Source organism: Sceloporus occidentalis, unplaced genomic scaffold (genome assembly GCF_023333645.1).
Source record: "Sceloporus occidentalis isolate IW3139 unplaced genomic scaffold, rSceOcc1.0.p SCAF_3, whole genome shotgun sequence".
NCBI lineage: Eukaryota > Metazoa > Chordata > Lepidosauria > Squamata > Phrynosomatidae > Sceloporus > Sceloporus occidentalis.
The window spans coordinates 189,850,487-189,876,817 of NW_028316983.1; the positions used below are offsets into that span (position 1 = coordinate 189,850,487).

At 39.5% G+C, this 26,331-nt stretch overlaps 1 protein-coding gene across 5 annotated transcripts in view; it reads right to left on the minus strand.

Moving 5' to 3' along the window:
• Positions 1 to 8,379: 8,379 nt before the first annotated feature.
• The window catches only part of ZNF521 (zinc finger protein 521), a 363,548-nt gene continuing 345,596 nt past the window's right edge, over positions 8,380 to 26,331 (minus strand). For all 5 annotated transcript variants that reach the window (XM_089517209.1, XM_089517204.1, XM_089517207.1 and 2 more), the window contains one exon: positions 8,380 to 9,238. In XM_089517209.1, coding sequence (XP_089373335.1) covers positions 9,209 to 9,238 — 30 coding nt within the window. In that variant the 3' untranslated portion in view covers positions 8,380 to 9,208. The remainder of the gene's footprint in view (positions 9,239 to 26,331) is intronic.

Below are 26,331 nucleotides of genomic sequence, written 5' to 3' on the forward strand. Positions count from 1 at the left end.
AAGGGGACCCAGAACAGAGCCCTGGGGAACTCCAACAGATAAGGGAACAGGAGAAGAAGTCTGACCGCCAGCAACCACTGCAAAAGATCTGCCAGACAAATAAGATCTAAACCAGTCAAGAACAGAGTCTGAGAACCCAAGGTCAGAAAGTATATCAACCAGAAAACAGTGATCAACGGTGTCAAAGGCTGCAGACAAATCAAGAAGGATGAGAACAGAGTAAAGGCCATTAGCCTTGGCCTCTAAAAGGTCATTGGAGATCTTAGTGAGAGCTGTCTCTGTAGAATGCCTTGGGCAGAAACCAGACTGAAAAGGATCAAGGATAGAGTTGGCTTCAAGGAACTCAAAATAGCGAGAATAAACAGCCCATTCCAAAACCTTAGAAAGAAAGGGAAGAAGAGAAATGGGACGATAGCTAGACAAGGAGGAGGGGTCAAGAGAAGGTTTTTTCAGAATTGGGGAAATGAGAGCATGTTTGAAGTCCGACGGGAAGGAGCTTGTAGAAAGAGAGAGATTGAAGATATGGAGAAGCAAGGGCAGAAAAGAAGGAGCTATAGAGATTAGAAGACGAGTAGGAATTGGGTCGATAGAACAAGTTGCAGGTTTGGAAGAGTTCAGAAGTGTAGCGAGTTCATCCAGAGAAGCAGAAGGAAACACAGAAAATTTTTTACTTGAGGGCGATAGAAGATTATGAACAGAAGAAGAATCGGGGGGGGGGGGGCTATCTCAGAGCGAATGGTGGTAATCTTTGAGATGAAATAATTAGCAAAGTCATTAGGAGAGAAAGATGAAGAGACAAAAGCCAAAAGACAGACAAGTTTTATTGCATCAGAATCACAGTTAAATTCTAGCCTATGTAAAGTGAAATAGATTCAAGGATCTTTAGATATTTAAAGGACATGAAAAAAAAAAGATTCCCATATTGAATTCTCATGTTGGACTATTTTTGTGTTTGGGCTCCCCAAGATGGGCCAATATTTCCATTGGATGTTAATGTTGTTTCTGAATTTCATGCAGTGGTGCAGCTATGTAGAGGGGCAATATAAGGATGTTGCTCCCCTTCCATATAGGAATTTTGCTCCCCCATGAAATTTTCCTTCACTCCCCAAATTTATGTCATTGCAGAAACTTAAAACTTCAGTTCAACAAGCACATTTTCTGCTGCTCCACAGAGCAATGGATTTAAACTATAGCAAAAAAGAAACTAGGAAGTTACATGTGTAAGGAGTCATGCTGATCTGAGGACATGCAGAAACCTAGATAGTACTAAAATAAATGCTAAATGGTTTGGCTGATCATTATGTCTCCTGGCTCTTCACATTTTCTCTTGCAATGAAGATAAAAGGAGTCCCATTGCAAAAGCAGTCAAGAACCATGCCTTCCACCTTACCTCATACTGTATCCCTATTAACCTTTCCAGAGTCAGTCTCAAATCTGTTCAATGTTTTATCACATGGGTTAAAGCCATCAGCTGTTCCAGATCCCTTTTGTCAAATTTCATGGGAAAACCATCAAAGCGTTTGTTACACAGAGTGGTAATATCAAGCACTCCTCAAGGGTATGAAATAGGATATAAATATCTGCCCCAGCCATAGCTATTTTGTTCACAGACATTGACAGACCAGGGCTCCACTCTCTCAGATGCCTGAGCCACTCTTTATTTTCTGTGGGCCTCTTTTTAGGACTGGCAATTATTGCCTTCTCTTTAACGTCTGATTCCTCTGTATCCAACCTTCCACACTTTTCTGTCCCATAGCCTTGACAGTTTCCAGGAAAAAAAAGTATTGTGATGTGCATGAGGAAGGGAGAGTGCAATTCAAGACAGTGGGGAAAGAAAAAGAAAGGAATGTAACTATCTGGTAATATCTGGTTCTTTTTAAAGAAATTGCAGAATTGTTTGCCATAGTGATTTGCTTATAGCTAGGAGTTGCATCATTCCTCTAGTTCAGTAAAGATTGCAGGTTTTACAAATTTCACCACACCTGCCACAAAACTTTTTTTGGCTTTCTGGAAGGGTGTGTGAAAACCTAAAAAAAAAAAAATGTCACAGAATGTATATTATACCTACATCAAGAAATTGGGGAAGGAGAGGAGCACTGGAAAAGTGATGTACAGTTGGCCCTTGGAACATGCAGGGGATCCATTCCAGACCACCACCCCCCCTTGCGAGTTCCTAAATGCGCATATTCAAGCCCCAGAGGCTTGAATGGAGTGCATGAATGCAGGGCATGTGCCACGGGTACATGCCCCATTCGTGTTAATGGTAGTCGCCCCTCTGTGGATTTCTAAGACTATGGATCTCAAGTCCGTGGACTTGGAGGGGTGATTGTACTTGTTTCTCAGCAATTGAGGCACACAATATTTACATTTACAAAATGTCTCTGTGTTTTTGAACTAAGATGGATTCAGTCAGAAGAAAATGTAAATTTGTGGAGATACGAGCAGAAAGAGTTTATTTCACTCACAACAGGATATTTATTGGAAATTAGAAAGACCTACAAAAACCAATATACAACAACATCATAAATGGATTAGACAATTTTGGCTGTAATATTTGCCCACTATTTCAAGGGGATTCCTTCTGAAACTTCTGTCTTATGTCACTGGAGTAGATTGGGCCAGCTACATTCATACCTAAGGTACACTAAATAATCAACATAAACTTTAGAGATGTGAAACACACCTTATGAAATCCCTAGCTTAAAATGGGCTCAAAATGGATGCTAGTGTATAGAAGGTCTTGACCTAAAACAGTTTTTTGAAAGATAGTAGGTTGTTGTGTGCCTTCAAGGTGTTTCTGACTTACGGTGAACGTAAAGCAATCCTATCATGGGGGTTTCTGGGTCTGAGAATGTGTAACTTAGGCAAGGTCACCATAGGTTTCCATGGCTGAGTGGGAATTTGAACTTTAGTCTCTTGAGTTGTAGTCAACACTTAGATGATACCACTATGCTGTCTGATGGTGTACAAAGGAGAAATCTGTCAACAATTTGTGAACAAATCCTTGGGGGGGGGGGGGACTCAGAACCTTATTGTATTTTAGGAAAAAACATGAAAGACAGTGAGACAGGAGCAGCTTCTGGGTTACCTTCCTGCATGCTTGCAAAACATTTCCATTTTACTGCCAAGGAAGACAGTTTTAAATGTGTGGGTTTTGTCCTGCTGGACAAAAGGCCATGCATTTATCACCAGCTCTCTCTGGAGGGAGAATGGAAGTACTATGAAATCATGCAGGAAGGTAAGCCAGAAGTTGCTTTGGTCTCTCTGGCTTCTGTCTCTTTCTTTTTAATGCAATAATGCTCTCAGCCACTAACTGTCAAACTGTTGGAGAAAAATGTCAAATGTTAAACTCCTATGAACAACCCAGATAAGGTATTCTACATCAAAATGGGTACAGATTCAGTATCAAACTTCTCTTTGCTATACTGTCAAGTTTAAAATCAACCAGTTGAGCCTATTTGGAGGATCAGCCATGACATCTTGTCCTTCCTTCCATTTCTAGTCAAAATGGCAAAGCACAACTCTTTCAACCTAGCCTTAAAGTAAGGCTACTTTTCTGTATGTGTGTATGTATTCAATATCTGCAGAATCTCCTAGAAGAGCGCTTTAGTGTAACTGTTACGGGAGATGAATACTAATAGATTGATCTGCAGAAACAACGGTAATGGCTTTCCAATAGCCATGTAAAGCTGCAGGGTACATCAGTCAGATGTAATTTTGCTAGTATTCTCTTGAAAGATTCTCAAAGCAATCTGCACAATGCAGATCTAAATCTGAAGATATTAAAATGAAATGAACACTAGACCTACATGGGAACATCTTTCCTGTGGCCCATTTCTGCCCAATATAAGGAGAACAACAGCAAACGGATACCATTTGTTACTATCTGCCATTGTTCTGACTATATTGTCTGTTGCCATTTGTCTGCTATTGGATTATGGGTATTAACATGCAATATAGTTATGCCATGTGTCACCTGGTTTTATTCTCATTGTTGTGCTTGAATTCTGTTGTTAGTCCTTACCTAAATTAGAGCCATTAGAGTAAGTGATTTACCATTCAATAATTCATCAAATGGTTCTATTCTAGTTAGGACTAACCAACAGGATTCCAACCATATACATTGTTTGGCAACTTCTCAACAGAGTCAGGAAAAAAACCCACCTTATTCTGTTTGGTTATGTGAGGATGGTTTGTGGCTTATGTTTGGATTCTTCATAGCACCTTTGCCAGTTAATGCTTTGCCAGTTAGGCTATCATAGGCCTGATACATATGGGTGCTTTGTGGCATGGCAGTGGTGATTCCAGGGTTCGGGAGTGTGCACCAACCGCATGCTCTTGAGCCCTAGTATGTGCTGTCGGCACCATTTTTGAGTGGCACTGCCCACACCAATGTATTGATGATGTGTGGGCAACTCAGTGCCCACATGTCTCTAAAAGGAAGCGTCGCTGTAAGGGCTGCAACACAGCTCTTACGATTTCACAAAAAAGGAGCTGCTCCAGGCGGCTTCTATTTTACTGCGCAACTGTGCCATGTGGTTTGGTTTCTGTGGCAATGCTGTGCAGCACAATGGGCCAATGTTTCCTTGCCATTCTGTACTGTGCCATAGTTGGTATTTTGGTTACTTGTAAACAAGCTAGTCTTTGTAGGTGCACCTTGTAGGTACAGAGTTTATGGCTTACATTAAGAGGTAACAAATTCATTTTAAACAGCAGATATTCCACTCAGGGAAGCAGTTGTTAGCTTCACCTCCCAGTTTGGGCATGACAGTACTGACCCATAGACTCTTCAGCCATGAGCAATTTCTTCCTAAAAGGCTAGGCAAAGTTATCAGGCTGACAGTGATGTTTGCTTTGTCTATGCCCTCTTTTAGTCAATCTGCACAGCAGAAATAATACAGTTTGGCACCGCTTTGGCCATGGCCTCCTTACACTGAGCTATGGAAATTTGAGGTTTGTATTATTGTGAGATACTTAGTCTTGTTTGTCAGAGCTCTGGTGCCAGAGCTACAAATTCCAGAATAACAAGCCATGTCAAACTGCATTATTTCTGTAGTGCAGATGCAGCTTTTATTCCAGATAATACACATTCTCCTTCCATAAAGTTGTGGCCTGTTTTCAGCCAGTATGTGTGTGCCCCATTCTTCTACTCCTCCCAGCTTCCTTGCTGCTGGCACAGTTATATTTTCCCTCTTGTCATTAGGGTGGCTCATTTTTGCTTTGGTGATCCACTGGGAAGGATTGCATGCCAAAGACTAAGCACAATCATACAAACAGTCTCTCTGTATTTTTTTTTTCTGTTCAGCAAGCTGATACCCCTATCTTGTTCTATTTGCTAAATGCTGATAAGCCCCCATGGAAAACTCAATTCTCATTGGGAAGTTTGAATGTCTTTCATAATCTGTTTAAACAGCTTTTAAGGGTATCACCAAGAAACCAGCAACTAATGAGAAAGGTAAGTGGATGCAAGCATTTGTTACAAGCAGCTTGCTCTTTGAATCAGAGGTGAATGTGTCCAAAAGATTTCTATTCCCTGGCTCTGAATTGCAGAACCAATCAATGTGCAAAGCTTTCGTCACATTTGCTGTTGTTGTTTACTGCGTTACTGTATTTACATAACTAGAAATTCAACAACCTTGTGTGTTTTGCAAGCTGTCATGACATAAGAAGCAAGTAATATGCTATGTTTTGCTTGCTAACATATTTTTGACATATTTTAGTTTTTGATTACAAGATTGCATCTTTCCCAGCTACCATCTGTCTCCACTCTGTGGCACAAACACAGTGGGGTGTAATATTTCTAACATACTTGAATTTGACAAAAGCATGCTATTTACAGTTTTAACCAATATGTCATACTTTCACACATGGAGGCTGAACTAAATGCCTACATTAAAAGAAGGTATTTGTCATGAAAAAAGAACACAACATCAGATCCAATTTGGCAGAGATGTGTATTCCATTATTGGAAATGAAATTGGAAAAGTGGCTTGTTATAAATAGAAGCTGGCATTGTACTTACACTGTATATATACTGTTACTTTTTTCTATCCTTTTGTCAGCAGAAGTGAGTTTTAAAAATAAAAATATGGGACTTTTTTGGCATTTGGCAACTTGTGCATAAAATTCTCAAAGTTGGAGAAAGAAACAAGACACATTTTTGCCTTGAAATCGTTAGCAAGTGAGGACTTTAAAAAACACACCACCAAGCCCTTTGTTCCTAGCCTCCCATCTGTGGAGATTCAGAATGTGACACTTAAAATCACTCTTAAAATTACTCCTGACAGGAAAAGGCAAGCATCTCCAGCCCTTTGTGGCATTACATTGTAGAGCTCTAACCACTTCACAACAAATTCAGAAATACTGCCCAGTTCCAGCAAATCTGAGGGATGGATTTGGGTTGAATTTTTGTAGAAACACATCCAAGGCCAAAGAGAAGGAGATTTAAAAAAAGGCAGGAGAGGAGAAAGAAGCAAAGAAAAGAGGATGTATTTTTCCTTTGCTCATACTGTACTTTGGACAAACAGGTTAATTCAGTTTTCAGCAATGCTCCTCTCCTGGCTATGAACCATCCCCCACAGGACATGTTAGGCTGGAGTGCTCACTGAAGCGCTCTCTCTGGCCATGTCCTCTACTGCCATCTCTGTCAGCAGTGAGGACAAGGGACTGGAGGACAGAGGAGTCGGTGTCAATGCTGTGGCTGGAACTTAACAAGGTTGCCACCTCTATCTGAGAAGAGATGGGGAGTGGGGAACCAGCTACTGCTCTCTTGTATTAGATAAATTCATTTAAACACACAGGGCTTTACCAGCGTTTGAGCTTGAAATAAAAAGGAGAAAATGCAATGGTAGGAAAAGCAAAAATTAAAGCTGCAGTCTGAAGCACATTGAATAAAGAATAAGCTCTGCTGAATACAATGGGACTCACTGCTGTTGAGTATTCACACTTACACTTGCTATGGAAAGCAAAAACACCAACTAGACTTGGTTCAAACATTATTTCATGATCACTTTCGTTTTTGAAAAGATATATTGTTTACAAGGCCTGTATTCAGATCATTTAGGGCCCAAACAGATGTGCCAAATGAAGCGGCATCGAGTCACTTTGGAGGCATGCTGTTTAAATTATGCATGCCTCCAAAGTAACCAGATGCTGTACTGAAGCCACACTCCAGTCCTTAGAATTAGAGCACAAAGGAGCTGGGATAGTCTGATAGCCTTGGGAGCGACTGTGTGGAGCACAGGGTTCTGATCCCTTTCAGCAGGAGTGGACTCAGGCCACTCTTTTATGCGCATCTGTTCCATCCCTTACTATGCTAATCTTTTTTCCAGAGTAAGTTAATAAATTGGAACAAGAACAACAATACTAATCCTGCAGCATCTTTAAGAAATACATTGTACATGATAATTATGGACTATACCAAATGCATCTGATGAAGTGGGCTACTGTCACCAAAGATTCATGCCATCTCTTGTTTTTACAACAATGTGGCATTTCTCTGAACACAGCTGTAACATGTAGTGAAAACCAAGTATACACATCCGAAAGAATGAGAAACGTCTACAGAAGGAGAGAAACCAGTAAGAGCTTCATTACCAAAGACAAATGTGTGATGTGGAAAACATTTTAAAAAAAAGATTATTTGCTTAAGGGAAGCAAGTAAGCTTTTATATGACACAAAGTAGTGAGAGCCAAAACTTACAAAAATATACCCTAATAGAAAAATGTATAACAATAAAAATCCTAAATGCAATCAAGTGTGCTTTGATAAAGTCTTCATTACTGCCATGGAATACTGATTTTTAGAAAATGTAGATAAAACTAACATGGGTAATAAACCTTACTTTTGATGTATATATATTTCAGATTCTAGAAAGTCAAGATTTTAACTTAAATTCCTTACTTTCCACTTAAACAACTATGTCTGTGCTGACTTGGCAAGCAACAAATGTATATGTTACATTTGCACAGGTGACTTTCCACTATTTCACTTCAAAAACTATTAGAGACCCACAAGAGGAGGGCTTTCAATATAGGCCTTATTTATTCATTGTTAATAACAGTGGCTTGAGTGGAGGTTTGACCTTCATAAAATGTAAAATATAGATATTAAAGGGGATTGTTTTTATTCATGTTGCTTTTATTTATCTTTTCTGACAATGTGTTCTATACTGTTATGAACCCTTTGTTGAAACATTTCATTGTGTTGTGTTTGCATCCTTATCGTACTCATCTTTATGAGATTAAATCATTGTACATCTTTGTATTAGCATATGTTCTTATTTGGTTTTGATTCCCGTACTTTGTGGCAGCTGCATATACTAACTGTAATTTAGGTTCTTGTCTATTTTCGCTTTACACTTTTATCTGGAACAAAAGGAAAAGTCACACTGTAAGTAATGGTAAACTGAATTTATTTCCTCTTGGAAAACCATTCCAGTAATCTCCAGGTTCAGACTGCAGAGTAAACATTAATAACAGTAACATACAGGTTAGTTCAACTGATTCAAAAATTTGGCCATGTGACATCATTAAGGAAAAGTCTTGAACACTCAAAAGCTTCAAATGGTATCCAGGAAAAAATTATTTGACAATCTACATAACAACTATTGCATATATGGTAATGCTATCTGTCATATCGCAAGGCTTACAAATATATATATATACAGGCCATATTCAGCTAGGGGATCCTGCTCGGAGAGAATCTCATATTTTGTGTTTTATTAATTTTTTGCAAGAATCTTCAGCAATAAAAATACTCTTGGAATATGTATACCAAAAGAGAGAGATTGTAGACATAATCTTGAATGAAAGGAATGCCAAATAGGGATGTAATGTACCACTGTTATTTCTTTTTTCCCTTCCTTGAAAATAACATTTTCTTACGCGTTTATTTCCATTATACTTTATCATTGTTCTTTTAATCGTGCTTGCTGCTTGAATAGGGCCCAAGTCCACTTGTCTTTATAAGACCATTTTAGTATCAGACAACATAATACATGTGCAACACTTTATATACAGGAAATCTCTCCGGTGCTCAAAAGTTCAAACACATGAACATCCAACAGCTTTGATAATACAAGTTGTATGGTACAATACAATGTTTCTGAATAATATACATTAACAATGAAAGTCTCGTGCAAAGATTAAAACATGTTCCCTTTTTTTGTCCTGCAAAGAATCCACTTCTGAAAAGCTGGGCCTCGCACTAACTGCTATGTTGGGTCATTGTATGATTCTGTAAAGAAAAAAAAAAGGAAAGAAAGATATGCATTATTGTACAGTTGATGACACAAAACACATTAGCAAGGCTACAAAAAGAGCATGTAACAGTAATAATAATATGTCACTATGTTAAGTGGCCTTGGAAAACTTTGATGTCAACAAAAAGAAAGATTTTGCTTCATATTATGCACTGGAATAATTTCTCTATTAGAATACATGCTGAATATACTGATTGGGGAGGGCATGAGTTCCTATTGTCCAGGCATTGAGACCGATGCTTTTTGTTTCCTGCTGTGGTGGTATAACTGTGTGCTTTGCCCCATTGCAATTCTAGTTACCGTACATGCAGTTATGCATAACCAGTAGTTGCCTGAGAATGAACACAGGGATGTAAGTCTAGATAACACTGGACAATGCCTAACTTTTTAAAAGGGTGAGTATTCAGATGCATGTGCCCTTTCAGCTCTAGTAAATGACACATGCTGGACTGAGCAACAAAAAATGAAAAGATGAAAATCTCAGTACCGCACTGAAGCCAATCAGTTTAAGGCTCAGTGCATTTTGACACAAAAGACTCTTCCTCAGGGGCAAGTGAACCAGTTTCAACAGAGGAACAGCTCAGTCATACACTCTATTAGATTCCTTTTTACTCAAAATGCATCAATTCATAAAACCGCTGTTATGTCTAAAGGACACGTGTCCTAGTGTTCAGGTCCACTGCCAAGCTTTTAATTATCCTGATGGACAACATGCACTACTTTCTCAAAGTCTGTAGCTGCTACACAGAGCTCTACACATTGACAGGACTCCTCTTGTCGACTATAGCAGATGGACCACTGTGCACACATGAGGCTCTTTTTTCTACCAGAGCCAACAATAGGAGAGCAAAGGGAGCTGCAATGCTGGATCGTAGCCTATGTGTTTTAATGAGACCCCCTACCTACTTTTTAAAAAGTCTGAGTCACATGTGGCCAGTTTAGTGCTTACAACAGCCACACAGCAGTATATGACACGCTTGAAAGTAGCTTTTCATGTATGCTCAGGACTCAATTCAAGACTCAAACCACAATGATTTTTTAATTAAAAAAACCCCATGAAGGCACTAAAATGGAAGTTACAAAATAAATGGAATTACTCTCTGCTCAGTCCTGCTTTGGTGTCCCATAGCCGATATGGTTTGTTGCACAATAAGATCCTCAAGAGAGAACAGATACATAAATTCAAAGAAAAATGACTGAGAAAATGATTGAAGCAGTTAAGACACAAACATGAGGTTGGATCCAGAGAAGCACAAATTTGGCTCCCACAACAGGATCTCCTTGACCTTCTGTCCAAATACTATTTCTGATATTTAAGGGAATCCTATGGAATGGTGTATAATACTAATGAGAGGGGAATTGACTTTATAGAGATGTAGGGATTGGTAACAATGGAAAGAGCTGCCTGGCAAGCATTAGGCCCTTTCCATTTATGCAAGACACCTCTGGAGGTAAGCCATATAGTCAATTAACAGAACACTGGCTCATAGACATCATCATCCAGATTCCTTAGTTTTAAACTTATTTGAACAACATGCTCATGTGAAAGGGGCAACTAGTCTCACACAAGGGCTTGCAGGATCTGGGCGAAGCAGTGGAAGAGAGAGATTCTTGGAGATGTCTAATCCACAGGATCACCATGATTTAGAAGCAACTCGACAGCAGCTAACAACAACACATACGTTGTGTATGTTTTCGCACATTCATGTCATCACTTGTTTTCACATTCCTGTGCAAATTCACATCTATTTGCATCTATTCACCCTCCCTATGTCAAAAATGCATAGTCATCCAAATGTATGTGAAGCAGACGGATGGCCCCACATGCGATAATGCACATTTCTGCAGATTTTCACATATACTCCAGTAAAAACCACAAAGCAAGGCCCCTTTCCCTGTTGTTTAAAGAATTTTGGAGGAAGACCTGCCAAAAGTCAGAACACCTGCAAATCACATTCTATTTGACTGGAATGAGGGGTATTTTATTCATGTAGACTAGCCCTTGGTCTGGATCTCAATGGAAGTTACTTTGCTGCTGCTAATGGATTTGAATTTTTTTCCTGGCATTTTTGATCTTTGTCCCCAGTCCCCACATATTCACGTAGCGGAGTGGTCTCTGCCTAAATTGAAATCCCTCTGGAGTATCTTAACTGACAATGGAAGTAACATCTTAGACAAAATATAGGCCTGAGACTCGAACACCGTCACAATAAAGGTATCACAATTTTTGTGAATTTTGGATTTTATTGTGTTTTGCTGTATGACCAACAGGGCAACTTCTGAATATGTTACTTTTTTAGAACATAGTTATGCTAGAGAGAAATACCTGGCTATGGCAAAAGACTGCTTGAACACACAATTTTTATAACATTCATGACAAAGAAAGGTGAAAGTTAGGATGGGAAAAAATAAGGGAGGGGGGGAACTCTAATCCCACCGAGAGCTACATTATAAAAGTGTTGTCTACTGGAGACCCCATGTATGACTGAAAATTGCAACCATTAATCCCAGTTATGAACAGTTGGAGAGTTTGTTTTAAGGGTGGGTTTTTTATGAAGAAGGTTGTGTTTAAAAATTTGGGACAAAAATTTTCTCTATTATCCACACAGCAGATGTCAACTCTGCTATTCTTCTCTTTCCATGTGCTGAGGACTCCCACTTCCATGACAATGGGAATTGACACAAGTGAGGAAATCAGAAGACGGAGCTCCTGTTGACATGAACATGGGAGTTCTTGTTGCACAGAGAGAACCAATATTAGAGTTAAGAGCTCCTGTGTAAAACCAAGAATGGAATTTGCCCTTCACAGGACATACAGTATATTTAAGGCAGATGTTTTTAACATTGTTTTCTCTGGAAAATATACATTACTAAATAACTTCCTAGAGTACATTCTCCCCTCCTCCCTCTCTGTCTTCGTAAAATTCAGAAATTCTGAAGTCACAAAACTAGTCTAAGAATTGCTCATTCTTAGACTAGTTTAGTACTGATATATCACCACTGTTTATCAACTACAATTCTTGTGATACTGGAAGCTTACTACTATTTGCTGTGCCTATTGCCATTTTAAAGAGAATAAAATGAAAAGAGTGAAATATAATTTTTTGGTGAAATTGATATTTGTTTCACCATTATTACAGTACAAATACACAGAGTGACAGTGTGTGACAGAGAGACACATGAATTTCATCATTACAGGTTATTTGCTGAAAGGAAAGGGTTTTTTTTTTTTTAAAGGTACTACTTAACAGCAATAAATAAATAAATAGTACTACTTTATATTTCAGGGGACTATGCAACATGAGCAAATGTCGCACGCCAAAGACCCTAGACTATTAACTAGTTAACTGTTCACTGAAATCAATGGGACTTGATATTTCTGTAATCTTACATTCATCCGATATTGTTGTTTCTCTAAAAATTTACAATCTCAGCCACAGCTCATTGCTTTATATGTTGGCCTGTGCCCATTTCCATGAAGAAAAAAGCTTTCATGGATATTGCTGCATGTTCTTATCACTACCACAGTGTTAAAATTATATACAGCTTTTATTGCAATAGGAGCTTTAAAAAAATTCCTTGAGAAAAAGCAGGGGTGGTTTTTCCCCCAGCAGCTGTTTGAAGCCTCTCTCCCTTTCTCTCTCTTAACCCGAACTAAATTCTTAAAGAAAACAATCTTTAAGGGAAAATGCAAAAAAAAAAAGGGGGGGGGAGCTCCAGGAAAAGAAAAGAAAAGAGAAAGAAGCTCCCACTAATTCACTACTCCATTAGAATCCCTAATGTGAAGTGCAGTTGCTTTCAATTTAAATGAGACATTTTGAAGCTCAATGAAATGAATGCAATTGTTGCTCAAAAGCTGATTATAAATAAAGAAATATAAAGATTGAATGGGGATGTTATTGTTCAACAGATGGTGACAATATCGCAGCAGTATGTTTTTTTTCTACCTCCTTAATTCAAGAAAACGAATCGCAATAATCAATCATCACCCATTAACTAATTATGGTATACTAGCATTTTAGAATTTATGGGGAATCTACGTTTAAAAACTCAGTTTCCTCTTCCATAAACTGACTCGGTTCCAACATAGTTTCAGGTTGTAAAACAGATTTCTACATCACTAACCTTTAAGCACTATTTTTTTTTTTTGAAAACAAAAAACACACAAAAAACAAAAGCAATTGGTTTCCAACAGGCTGGATAATAAGTCTTTTGACCTGCATTCTTCTCTGACCCATTAAGGTCACCTCTGTGCTCAGGCATATAGCTGACTTAGGAAATGCCTGCAAGTCCTGCATTTCATCTCCTGCCCACTCAAAATAAAGCTTTCTTTAAATGTGTCTGCACGGGTCCCAAAAGACCGAGGAGGCATCCCTGTAGTGGGCAATGGAGGGACAGAAGCTTCTGCCTTTATTAATGAATGCAGACCATTATGAGTCTGGCTGGCTCCTGCGCTGTTCCCAGAAGCATATACTGTACGTGACTTAAAATGCTAGAATATTGACACAAAGCGAGCCAGGCAACCCTAAGGAAAATTACTCCTTGGATATAATGTAGGCTCGTAACAGCTATTAGAGTACAAAATAAAACCCTCCGGGATCAAACTGACATATACAGCTTTCTACCTACTCCTCAAACATTAGAAGAATTTCTTTGTGAAGGCATTCTCAAGGACAGCATTAAACTGACTTTTGTAGCAATCTGCAACAGCTTTTTGGCTTACAGCTTTTAGTACTAAATCTCTAGTTTGAATCAATATAAGTACTATATCCTCCACATTAATCAATACATTTGGTTCAATACACATTCTATTAAATTATACTTTCTAATCAAGATTTTCTGCTTCTATCCCCTCATTCCTCCCACCCTCCAAACTTCTCACTTTCAATTTGTCCTCAGAGAACAGCAGGATGTTGGATTTTCTTGGCAGAGATATGGGGCAAATGTAGAAAGGGGCAAACCCAGCAAAAATCTGTAACTGGAATTGGAAGATGTAATTCCACTGTCAACAGAATCTCTAGAACCCCTAGTTACTTGCCTTGCCTATCAAGATAGGAAATCTACGGCAAAACTAAGTACCAAAGAAATAATGTGCAAGAATATGAAAAGGAAACTTGCTGCAAAATAAATGCATAGAGCCAAAAGGAAATAGTTTTTTATTTTATTTGTTAAAGAAAGAAAAGAAGCAATATTCACAGTGAAGCCTAATACATTCACGGAAGAAAATGTCGCAAGGTAATGCTAGTAAAGTGCTTTAGTTATCCATGTCCTGCTAGAGTCTTAACTGGATTATTGTGCATTATATTGGGGGGGGGGGTGCCTTTAAGAATGGTATTGAAACTTTACTTAGTTGAAAACATGGTTAATAAAAAAATAAATAAAACTTTAATTTATATCCCGCTTTTTGTTTCCACAATCAAAGTGGCGTACAACCTTTAAAAAATACAATATATACAATCCACCCCTTAAAAAAGGATTAAACAATTCCATCCATTAAAATTACAGATGATAAAAATCTAAAAACAATACTACAATAATAAAATAATGGTGGGCAGAGTCTTTGCTTGTATATGACTGTGGGGGGAGCGTTACATGGCCGGGATCTATTCTGGGAAGGTCTGCCGGAAGAGATTTGTCCTGACAGCTTTCTTGGAGCTCTCAAGGTTGGCAATTTGACGGATCTCGTCTGGCAGGCCATTCCATAAAGTGGGGGCGATCGTGGAAAAAGTCCTCTGGGAGGTCGCCGTCAATCTGGTCTTTGTGGACTGCAACAAATTCTTCCCAGAGGATCTGAGGGTGCAGGGTGAATTATACGGAAGGAGGCGATCCCTTAAGTAGGTTGGGCCCAAGCCATGGAGGGCTTTAAAGGTAATGACCAACACCTTGTACTGTGCCTGGAACTGAACAGGCAGCCAGTGGAGTGATTTCAATATAGGTGTAACATGGTCACTCCTAGTTGTTCCTGTAATCAATCTGGCTGCCATATTCTGCACCAGTTGAAGTTTCCGGACTAGGCACAAGGGTAGTCCCATGTAGAGTGCAGTGGAAAAATCAAGTCTTGAGGTTACCACTGAATGTACTACCCTTTGAAGGTCACTCCGTTCCAGGAAAGGGCGCAGCTGATGTATCAGCCGGAGCTAATAACAGGCACTCTTGACCGTTGCATTCACCTGACTTCTCATCTGAAGTGACGAGTCAAGAAGCACCCCTAAGCTGCGAACACAGTCCTTTGAGGGGAGCGTGAACCCCTCTAGGACTGGAGGTTGCGGCCTGATACCTGGTTTGGGGGCCCCTACCATAAGTACTGCCATTTTGTCTGGATTCAGCTTGACCTTGTTTTCCCTCATCCAGTCCATTACTGCTGCAAGACATTGACTGAGGGGGGAAATGCCATCTGTTGTCATTGCTGATGACCGAGACATGGAGAAGTATATTTGGGTGTCATCAGCATACTGATAACACCTCACTCCATGTCTACTGATGATTTCTCCCAGCGGCTTCATATAGATGTTGAATAACATCGGGGACAGGATGGCTCCCTGAGGGACGCCACAATTAAGCTCTGTTTTTGAAGAGCAACTGTCCCCGAACATCACCCTCTACTGCAAAGCAGTGCCTCCAATTCCTAGCTCTCTCAGGTGTTCCAAGAGGATGTTGTGGTCTATTGTATCAAATGCTAACTGGAGCTGAACAGTATGAACTGATTCTTAATTCTAGGTTTTATTGTTGCCTTGCCTTGCTTTGATCACTAATTGTTTTTAAAAATAAATGTTTACATTTTTACTTTTCTTTATTATACAGATTGTGCAACACCTCTTTGAGAAAGAGACAAGCAAATATTAAAAACAAAAGATTATCTTTTATCTTCCAATCTGCTTTGAGGCCTAATTTAAAGTGCTCTAAGGGCCATTATGACTTGGGATTGGTTAAATAAAGGACCACCTCTTCCCACCTTCCTAGATCCTGAGATGGTCATCTGAGGCAGCCTTTGGGTATCCACTGCTGAGTGAACTATGCTTTGTGGTCACAAATGAAATGATCTTTTTGGTGGCAGTGCCTTACCTGTAAAAGGCTCTCCATTTTTGGGGTGGTGGTGGCGATGGTGGTGGTGGTGGTGGTGGTGGTGATGGTGGTGGCCTTTAAAAAATCTATTAATACTTGCTGTAGCTCTTAAATCTAGTTTTTTTTAAAACAATAATATTTTATTCACTTTGATTTTGAGATTATTCTAGTGTTCCATTCCATTTTATTTGGATAGGTTTTTATGTATTTTACTGTACTTTTAAACCTCTTTATGGATAGCCGTTATTTTTCATAACATGAAACTATTCTATTTAAGTGCTAAACAGATAATAAGAAAAACATTTTAAAAGCATCCAAACAATGCTTTGCAAGTGAAGAAGACCAAAACATAGGATTTTTTTTCTTATAAAAAACTAAAAAAACCCGAAGAGTAAGACTGCTGCATTTGTACGACGTTATGTCATAGTATAAGTGCCTGGCACTCAACATTATTGAAACTAAGCAGAATTGGTGCTTCCAACTTGCGAGATATATTGAAACTCCTCTGAGCTCCTCTGAAGAAAGGTGAACAATAAAGAGAAATATGCAGAGGATCTTGGTCCAGTGAGAAATTTACTACAGTTACTAGACTGTCAGATACCTGAATTAAACATGTTACTCTAATAGTAACTAAGGCCTGTTACAGACAGCCAAAATAAAGCTGCTTCGAGTCACTTTGGAGGTATGGTATTTCAATGATGCATGAGTCCTAAGAGTCTGGAAGCTTCACCAAAGCTGCACTCCAGTCCTTAGGACTGGAGCGTGGCTTTGGTGCAGCCTTTGGACTCTTAGGACGCATGTATCATTGAAATACCATACCTCCAAAGTGACTCGAAGCAGCTTTATTTTGGCTGTCTGTAACAGGCCAATGAGACAAAAAGATCCAATACAGCCTCAGTTTAGATGAGACAAATGTTTCAAACATGAACTTGAACCTTATAGGCCTTATGCTCTATTTCTAATCTTTTAGTAAAATTAGACAGAAAAACTTGCCCTGTTTACCTGAGAGCAATTGTCAGTGACTTTAATGAGACTTGATCCTGTGTAGACAAGTTAACAATTATGCATACATATCTTTTGTTTTGAGTAGTGCAGTTTGAAAGTAGTGCAGTTTGAAAATGACATATGAGGAAGACAAAAAGTATGAAATTCAATGGACATTGCATTAAATGTCCATGATAGGGGAGATAAATGTGGTCAGTCATCTCAACCTAGAGTCCATCAGAGACATCTAAAGCACCATATCAACTGTCAGAAAAATCAATGCCAACTTAAAAAAATAAAATTAAATTAAATCTACCTATGCATAGTCTGGTCCTGGATCTATTTTTGTTACCTTTCTGATTTTGCATGTGGGAGGAACTTTTCCCAGTGAGCATTAGTTTTCTGTTGTGATGTTACATACTACCAGTCTTCCTAATTTACCAGCAATAGAGAAAAGAGGGGATAAAGTGGATAAGAACAGCATTGAACAGCAAAGAATATTTCATGCAAGGATACTGCTCCAGCTGCTAAATGGAAACCTGTCCTACAAAACCATTTCTATATTTTCAGATCTGATCCATATGGGAAGCAGAATGACCAGACCTTAGAAAAGTTACTTTTTAGACAATGATTCCCAGAATCCCCAGGATGCTGGCTGGGAGATTCTGAGAGTCACATCGTCCAAAAACATATTTCCAAGCTCTGAGAATAAGGCAGTAGAATGGATTTCAGATTGAAGTTCTAATATACCATGTATTAAATAATCTTCTGCATTACTCCCCCCAACAGAAAAATCAGCATAGCCGAAAAAAGGTTTTTTCTTCCACCTTCTATTTTTTTAGAAATTTTAAACCAAACAAGGATGAGTATCTAAAAACTGTTTCCTCACTGTCCTAGTTTTGAAGTGGTAGAACCTCAGGTCCGTTCTGTGTATTTATGTTTTTGGACTATGTGACTCTCAGGTATGGATCTGTCCATACAGATTCCTGCAGTGTGTACTTTAAATATGGATTTGACCCTACAGATTTTATTTACTCACTTATCTGAAACACTTATATCCTGCCTTTCTACTAAACAGTGCCTGAAGCAGGAGACAGCATATATAAAATGAAGGAATATTCTAAAATGAAGAAATTACTAAAACATCATGCAATAACAATATTTACCCTCCATACATAGAATTGTTAAAGATGTTCAGTGGGATTTATTCCCAGGTAAGCAATCAGCCTAAGACAGTAGCAAACAGATTTTAAACAAATTAGCAGTGAGGGACAGATCTATGATGGCTGCACACAAACAAGCCATCACTCAATATTTGCTACACATAATATGAAAAATGTCTTATATAAATTGATTGGTTGTTTGAATTAGCCCCCAGTTACAATACAGTAGAACATTGTTCAATTGACAGGATACAGCAACAACAAGGGCAAAAATATACATCAAACTTGCTGGGTTTTGACAGAGCTTGGAAAAGTTACTATTGTTCCCAAAGTTCCCTAGCCAACAGTGCCAGTGGTCATGCTAGCTGAAGAATACTGAGTGTTATAGCCCACCCCAAAATAATGTTTACAATTTTTCTTTGACCTTATGACAGGACTACATAGAGGATCCATTTATTCCATAAAGTACATTTAAATACAAATATATAACAACCACACTGCATAGCCTACTGGTTTTCCATGAGACTGCAGTGATTTCATTGACATCAACTCAACACTTTTTGAGGGAGGGAAATATATGTGCGTGTTATTGAAACAGTTTTAGCTGTGTGGAGAATCCATACAGTTGTGTTTTAGAGAGTTTGCTATGCTTCCAAAAGGAAATGTTCACTGGGTCATGATTACAAGAAATAGCTTGCCTCCAAATCAGGATCAGAAACCACATTTCAAACTGTTGCTTTCAGATCTAACTAGAAAGGAAACTAAGGCCCGGTACAGATGGGCCACGTGGCATGTCTTGATGATGTCCTAGGGTTGCCTCAGGGCATTGCTTACATAGGCCCAGCAACCCTAGCATGTATTCCGTACATCAAAATGGCAGCGCCCTGTACAGATGGGCACAGCCATTTTGATGTGACAGAACATTGCGGCGCGATACTGACATCACGAATGCACCATTGGCGCACTGCAGCATCAGTATTGTACTGCAAAAAGAACCCGCTTTTTGCGGGTACTTTTTGCTCCATGAGGAAGCTCCACAGTTTGTCCGCTGCAGCGTCCTCGTGGAACAAAACAAGGCGCCGGCAGACCGCCCTTTTTGGGTGGTCTGTACGGGCCTAAGATGTGGTAATTGCAGTTTACCTAGTTTGGCTGTGATGTGTGAACTTGGGCGTGGTACAGACCGTAGAAAAGGGGGGGTCTGCAGCAGCCCCTTTCCGTGCCGGATTGGGGGCACGGCAGCCTCACCGGCAGCCCAGAAGCCCCAACATGGTGCTTTCCCAAGCCACAGAGAAGCGGCAAAATTCCGTGGCTTGGAAAGAGGTGTCCATGGGGCTTTATGCCCCCAGTCACCCCGACAGGTGCAGTGAAGAGGAGAAATCTCCTTTGCATCGCTGGCGCAGCCATGTATAGGCTGCACCAGCGATGCGCACATGCAAAAGGAGCTCCGTTTCGGGCCTCCTTCCCACGACGCTGAAAGGGCACCCCAAGCGCCCTGCAGTGTTGCGGTGGCATCACACATGATGTGTGGATGTGGCACCCGTGTGATGCCATCATTGTGCATGGTGTATGGACGGTGGCACCGTCCATATGAACTAGGGATGGGGAGCATGTAGTTGCTGCGCACTCCCCAGCCCTAGGTTTGGTTCAGTCACGGCGCTTCTGCGCCACCTGTATCGAGCCTTGGATATGAAAATTTATCCTAACTGGATTTGTATATGAAACCTTTCCCTGAGCCTCTTATAGACTGCAGGCCTGCTAAGGTCAAGGGGTTGAAAAACTGGCAAACACATGTGTCTGCCTCCCCAAGATCTTCCTCTATTAGGACAAAGAGGCTGTCAAAGAAAACGAAGATGATTCCATTTTTTTCCAGTACAGCAGAGTAGCATGGGACAGAAGGCTTTGATAGGCGAGACCATCTAATCAAATATTCAAGGATTAAGTCACTCTGTTATGGGCAGATGTGTTCATGTGCCAGTTGTTGCTATGTTTTAATTTTTTTTCTAGTAATGTTTAATTTATTACACTGGTGCTTTTTAAAGCAGAACATCTGTAAACAAGTTTAAATATGACCTCTCTTGTTTTACATCCATGAGCTCTGCTCTTTCTCCGTGCTTTAATTGTAGATACCTTCAGCACAACTAAATCAGGAAAAGAGTGACAGACCAAGACACTTGACAGGCTGTAAAGTGTTTAACTTGTACATGAACGAGCACTCTCTACTTACTTACTTTTGAGCACAGACCTGACTGCTGAAGTACAACTCATGCTCTCTATACACTTTTTAATAGGTCAAAGCCAATTAAACAAACTACTGCTAAATATTTAACAGCTTTGTTTAGTAATTAGTGGCAAATAATGGGATCTTAAATTGATAATTACACAGATGCCTTTAAAACTAAGCCAGCTATAATGTAATTCACATTCATTGAACAAGCTTTGTGTTCCTATATGTGGCATTAAAAGGTAAGTTCTAAGAATTTCCCCCAAACTTGTTAAGCAGTTAAATACATTGATTTCAATACCTGACTGGTATCCTTCAAATTTTAAGCTTTCAAAAGATTACTCAATTGAAATCAAAACCCAACACAATAAACAAAATGCTAAACACACTCTTTGCAAGCAGTACTGTTTCTGGAGCTCCTTGGTATTGTTTCCTACTAACCCATCAATTTTGATGCACCCTCGGCTACCATCATCTTTCCAGATATGTCCTTCCCAGACTTCTCATTACCTGTATTCCATAAATTTCAGTGAGAATCAACAGCACAGCTCAAGGTCTACACATACTGTATATGTCAGCATGCCTTGCAAGAAGCCCCATGTTATATCCTGCCTCCTGCCATCCAATGCTACAGGAATTCCTTTCTTATAGCCTAGCTGTTCCTTTCTTCTTATCCGTCCCTCTATACTTCTGATCTCAGATATCTCTGAGCATCATACAGAAGTAATGCTGGGCAGAGTAAGAACAGAACTCCCTTGTTTTGCTCGACAGACATAATACTTTCACAGCTGTCTTCTGTCATCGCAAATATGATCTCTGGATTGGAAAGTTGGAAACAGCAGTATGGGCTGCAGAAACAGATATGATGTGATATTCCAAAATGATGGATCTCTGACTTTTGGAGAACATCCTGCTAGTTAAAAATGTCTTTTTGTGTGTGATCAGCTCAGTGTCCACCTATTCTCCCTTACTTAGGCTCTGAACAACAGTTCATCAGTTAATGAATTTAGATTGAGGGAAGTTGGCAACATTTTCAGAAGGTCAAGGCATTCAGGAGGCACTTGTTAAGAGAGATTAACTTGTCTGCACTTCCAAAACACAAACACAGAAGAGCTAGCATGTGTTTCTGTGACATGTTATAAAAGACAATAACATTTTATGTCCTTATTGTGGGTCTTGGTTGTAAACTTGTAGTGCCTTCATTCTCTGTTGCCTTGCCCCTGGTGTAATCACTTACACTTGTGCAAAATGAGTGGAAAATGCTACCAAAGCAGAGTACTGGAGTTTTATAGCTACTCTGCTCAACTGTGACTGACTGCTACAGGGACAAAGGCAATAGAAAATTGTGCACATTTTTTTTCTGATTTTTGTGGAAATAGCTATTACCATATCCCCTCCACAGTTATCAGTCAGCATCTTTCCTCCTCTTGAGACTTGTTCCAGTCTCCTAAAAATAATTGATATCTCTATGCCTATGTTTAGCATGTCCAGGACATTCATTGTCATAACATCAGAACAATTCACAATGTATAATGTCTTCATCCTTACAATGTTATCAACCATTAGAGTGTTATTATTTTACAGGATGAAATGGTGCAGAAAGAAAATTGCCCACATAAACTACTCCCTGACATAGAGTGAACTGGTAGTGCAAGGGTTAATCACTGATGGACAAAAGAGACGACGGCTTCTCACAACACTAAAAGATAGTAGTGCTTGTCATGGGCTAATTACAAAGTTCACACCATAGGTTTGTTAAATATTGGCCTGTTCCAGACTGCCAAAATAAAGCTGCTTCGGGTCTCTTTGGAGGTATGCTGTTTAAATGATTCATGCATCCTAAGGCGGGGTACAGACCGCCGCTTTGCAGCGGTCTGGCACCGCCGCCAGAAGGTCCGCGGGGGAGCCGGAGCCTTCAAACGGCCCGACTCCCGCGCGGACCGAAAAAAGAAGCTCCAAAATGGAGCTTCTTTTTGCGTCGCGTTTGCGACGTAGCGAGGCGCCAGGGGCGCGCTCGCTACGTCAGCAGCGGCGCGACGCGTCTGGACGCTGTGCGTCCGATGCGTAAAGATGGCGGCGCCCATGTAGAAGGGGCGCCGCCATCTTGTACGGACGGAGTCCGTACTAGACCATGGGGCGTCTAAAAGAGACGCCCCTTTTTTAAAATGGGACGTCCGGAGGACGTCCCAAAGGGCTGTTTAGAAAGCCCCTAAGAATCTGGAAGCTGCACCAAAGCTGCACTCCAATGCTTAGGAATGGAGTGTGGCTTTGGCGTGACCTCTGGACTCTTAGGACCCATGCATCATTTAAATAGCATACCTCCAAAGAGACCTGAAGCAGCTTTATTTTGGCAGTCTGTAACAGGCCTTCGTAATTTTCTCCACCATCTATTAATAGTCTTAGGATGGTAAGTGGAAGATTTTACAAGAAGCTTTAAGAAGTGAGATATACACTTGCAATTATGTTGAAATAATGTAATATAGTTGTTATTATTATTATTATTATTATTATTATTATTATTATTATTAACCTTTATTTATAAAGCACTGTAAATTTACACAGCGCTGTACATACAATCTTTTTAATTGGACGGTTCCCTGCCCTAAGGCTTACAATCTAAAAAGACACGACACAAAAGGAGAAGGGGAAGGGGATGAGGGCCAACAGTTCTTCTATACCTCCGAGGCCTGGATCAGTTATGAAGTGGAATACAAAACAACTGTACTGATAGCCGGAAAAAAATCCAATTCCATAATATATTGAACAATTATAGTCATGAGACATTAGATGATGTGCTGATAACAGACCAATTAAGAGAAATTTGTTCAAGGATGCAAAAAACCATTGCACCTCTCAGACCAGATTCAGTTTCAGGTTGCTCTTATTTTATTTTGTTTCTCTCATTATAGATGGTTCTTTGTGATGCTCTTGGCATCAGTCAACATAGGAGTAGTGATTTTTCCACAATTTTTTTTTTTTTTTTTTTGCAGCGTGGTCCATTATATAGCTATTAGCCACCATGACATGCTTACATACAAATAAAGTTAACTAAACCTGTTTAGCCTTTTCTTAACCATCCTTTATACCTCCACAATAACATATTTTGAGAATTTTGGAAGGCTTCCATTATGTTTTTTTGTTATTATGGGTGAAGACATTCAAATTGTTTTGTGATTAATTGAAAGTTTATAAATAAGGCCTCTGTCAAAATAGATACTGAATAAACAGACAATTAAACATTAATTTAAGTAAGTATTCTTGTCACAGCAATAACAATGAACTCATGGAAGAGATGTACTTTGATATTTTTCAGTTAACAAACCTTTGATGCCTCCCTCCATTTTTGCAATTAACCCAATGCCTTTGCATAATAAGTAGAAATGATTTCCCTGTACCAGGGGTGGGTAATACTATAGGTCTGGGCAATACTATTCTGCCTCTGAGACCTTTCAGCTACCAAAAATAGATTAAATAACAATGGCAACCCAAAACAAAATAGAAGTACCTTTCTGGTTTTGAAGTATTGCTATTGAGGATGACCAGTGCAAGGTGTCTTTGCAAAAGAAACATTCAAAAGATGTGTTGCCACTCTTGAAGTTTCTTAGAAAAGGCCATTTATCCTTGTACATTTTGCAGAAGGAGTATGGATGAATGGATTTGGAGCTCTGGAAAAATCAAGAACTACAAAAGCAGCCCTGGAGGCAACAAGCAGCCCAGGGCCTCACTTTGCTTGCCCCTGCCCTACAATTTCAAGCATCTTTTTGCACTACAGTGGACCCTTGTTATATGCTGGGGTTTGGTTCCAAGATCCCCCGTGGATAACAAAATATGTGGATGCTCAAGTCCCATTAAATATGTCATAGCAAAATGGCGTTCCTTATAAAGAATGGAAAATCAAGATTTGATATTTGAAATTTATACTATTTTTGAACATTTTCAAACTGTGGATGCTTAAATCCATGTACAAAAAAATCTGTGTCTAAGAAGGGCCAACTGTATTTTCACTCCTGTTCTTCATCTTGTTCATAAACCACAGAACATGAAATTTTCATTTAAGATTATTAGTCATATTCCACTGCTGATTTCCCTTTATTCTTTTGCGCAATGCAAACTTTTCTGCCACTGCTCATCTTGGGCCTATTCTCTATCTCCATCTTTGTATCTCTGCTCTTCTACAACATATGACTCTTTTACTTGCTGTTTCAATCGGTGGGTAAGCCTTCCTCTATTTCCTTTACTTGTTTGCATACTGAAATGCTGGGGCTCCAGTAGTGGCTTGTTTCATACTTCAATAAATGTTTCTATTGCTAGCACAATCAGCTTGCAATTACTTTAATAAGGCTATTCTAGAATTGAAATGAAAAGGACTTCATTTAGGGAGGAAACATAACTGTTCCATACCTGTAGGATGCCATGTCATTGAAAACTACTGTCTCAATCCAATTCTTAATCCCAAATAAGTAGATCCAATGAATCAATACAGTTTACACAAGTGTTGATCTACCAGGTTCCCATTGATTTTGTTTGGTTTGAGAGTAACAATTGGATTTAGGCCAATAACTTCACTCACCACCACATACTTCAGAAAAAATTTCCACATTGAAAATGTATGGCCCATATTTGTACATAACAGGCTAACTAAGCTCATACTATTTCATTTTGTGAATATGTGTGTGGAGTGGGGGAGAGAAATAACTTCTGCAACTACTTAAAGCTATTACTTATACTGAAATACAGCCTTGATGCCAGAATAAAAGTAGAAACTTGTCTATTAGAGGTTGATTATATTTGAATCAGAAAAGGATGAGTATAAGCTAAATCAATACCTGGATAAAGGCCAACAACAACAACAACAACAACAACAACAACAAATTTTATTTATATCCCGCCTCTCTACAAAAAGCAATCAGGGCGGCTTACAAAATTAAAAACTGAAACTGAATCATAAGGGGGCAGATATTCTGCAGGTGAGGGCGAAGTGACTCTGGAATTGGGATGTTATCTGTTCTTAACAGTCTACATCCCCCTAAAGGAACAGTTTATATAGTTTCGAGGTTGTGGTGCATCCCAAATAACAGATAGCCTCTGATAATGGGTATACCAGTTTTGTTTTTCCCAGATTGTGACAGAAAAATCTCATGTTTGGGTTACTGTAATGTATGCTTTGTCAGGCTACCCTTGAGATTGGGTCAGAAGTGGATGTTATAGCAGAATGCAGCAGTCAGGGTTTGGCATAAGACATCTGCAGTATGTGTGTCTCACCTGTCCTGGCTGTCCTGGCTGCCCAAACAACTTGGAACCAGGCTACAGAAAATATTGATGTCCACAGGATGGATCTGCTAGATAATCAGAGGCTTTGTTGGTTGTGCCATGAATTGCAGACTGTCATCTAATGGTGACACAAAAATGATCCTTCAACATGGTGCTGCTGCTTTTTGGAATGGATTCCTGCTGTTATAAGGAACAATCATATGCTTCTGTCATCTATTACCCTGGATCCCACCTCCCGAGAAAAGGCTTTCTCCATCCATTAAATTCTAAACTTGGGTAGTAATTATGGCCTGGTACAGACTGGCACAAAGCGCCGGCCTGGGGCTGATTTTAGGGCTTGAGAGAGCGGACGTCTGCATGTTCCTGA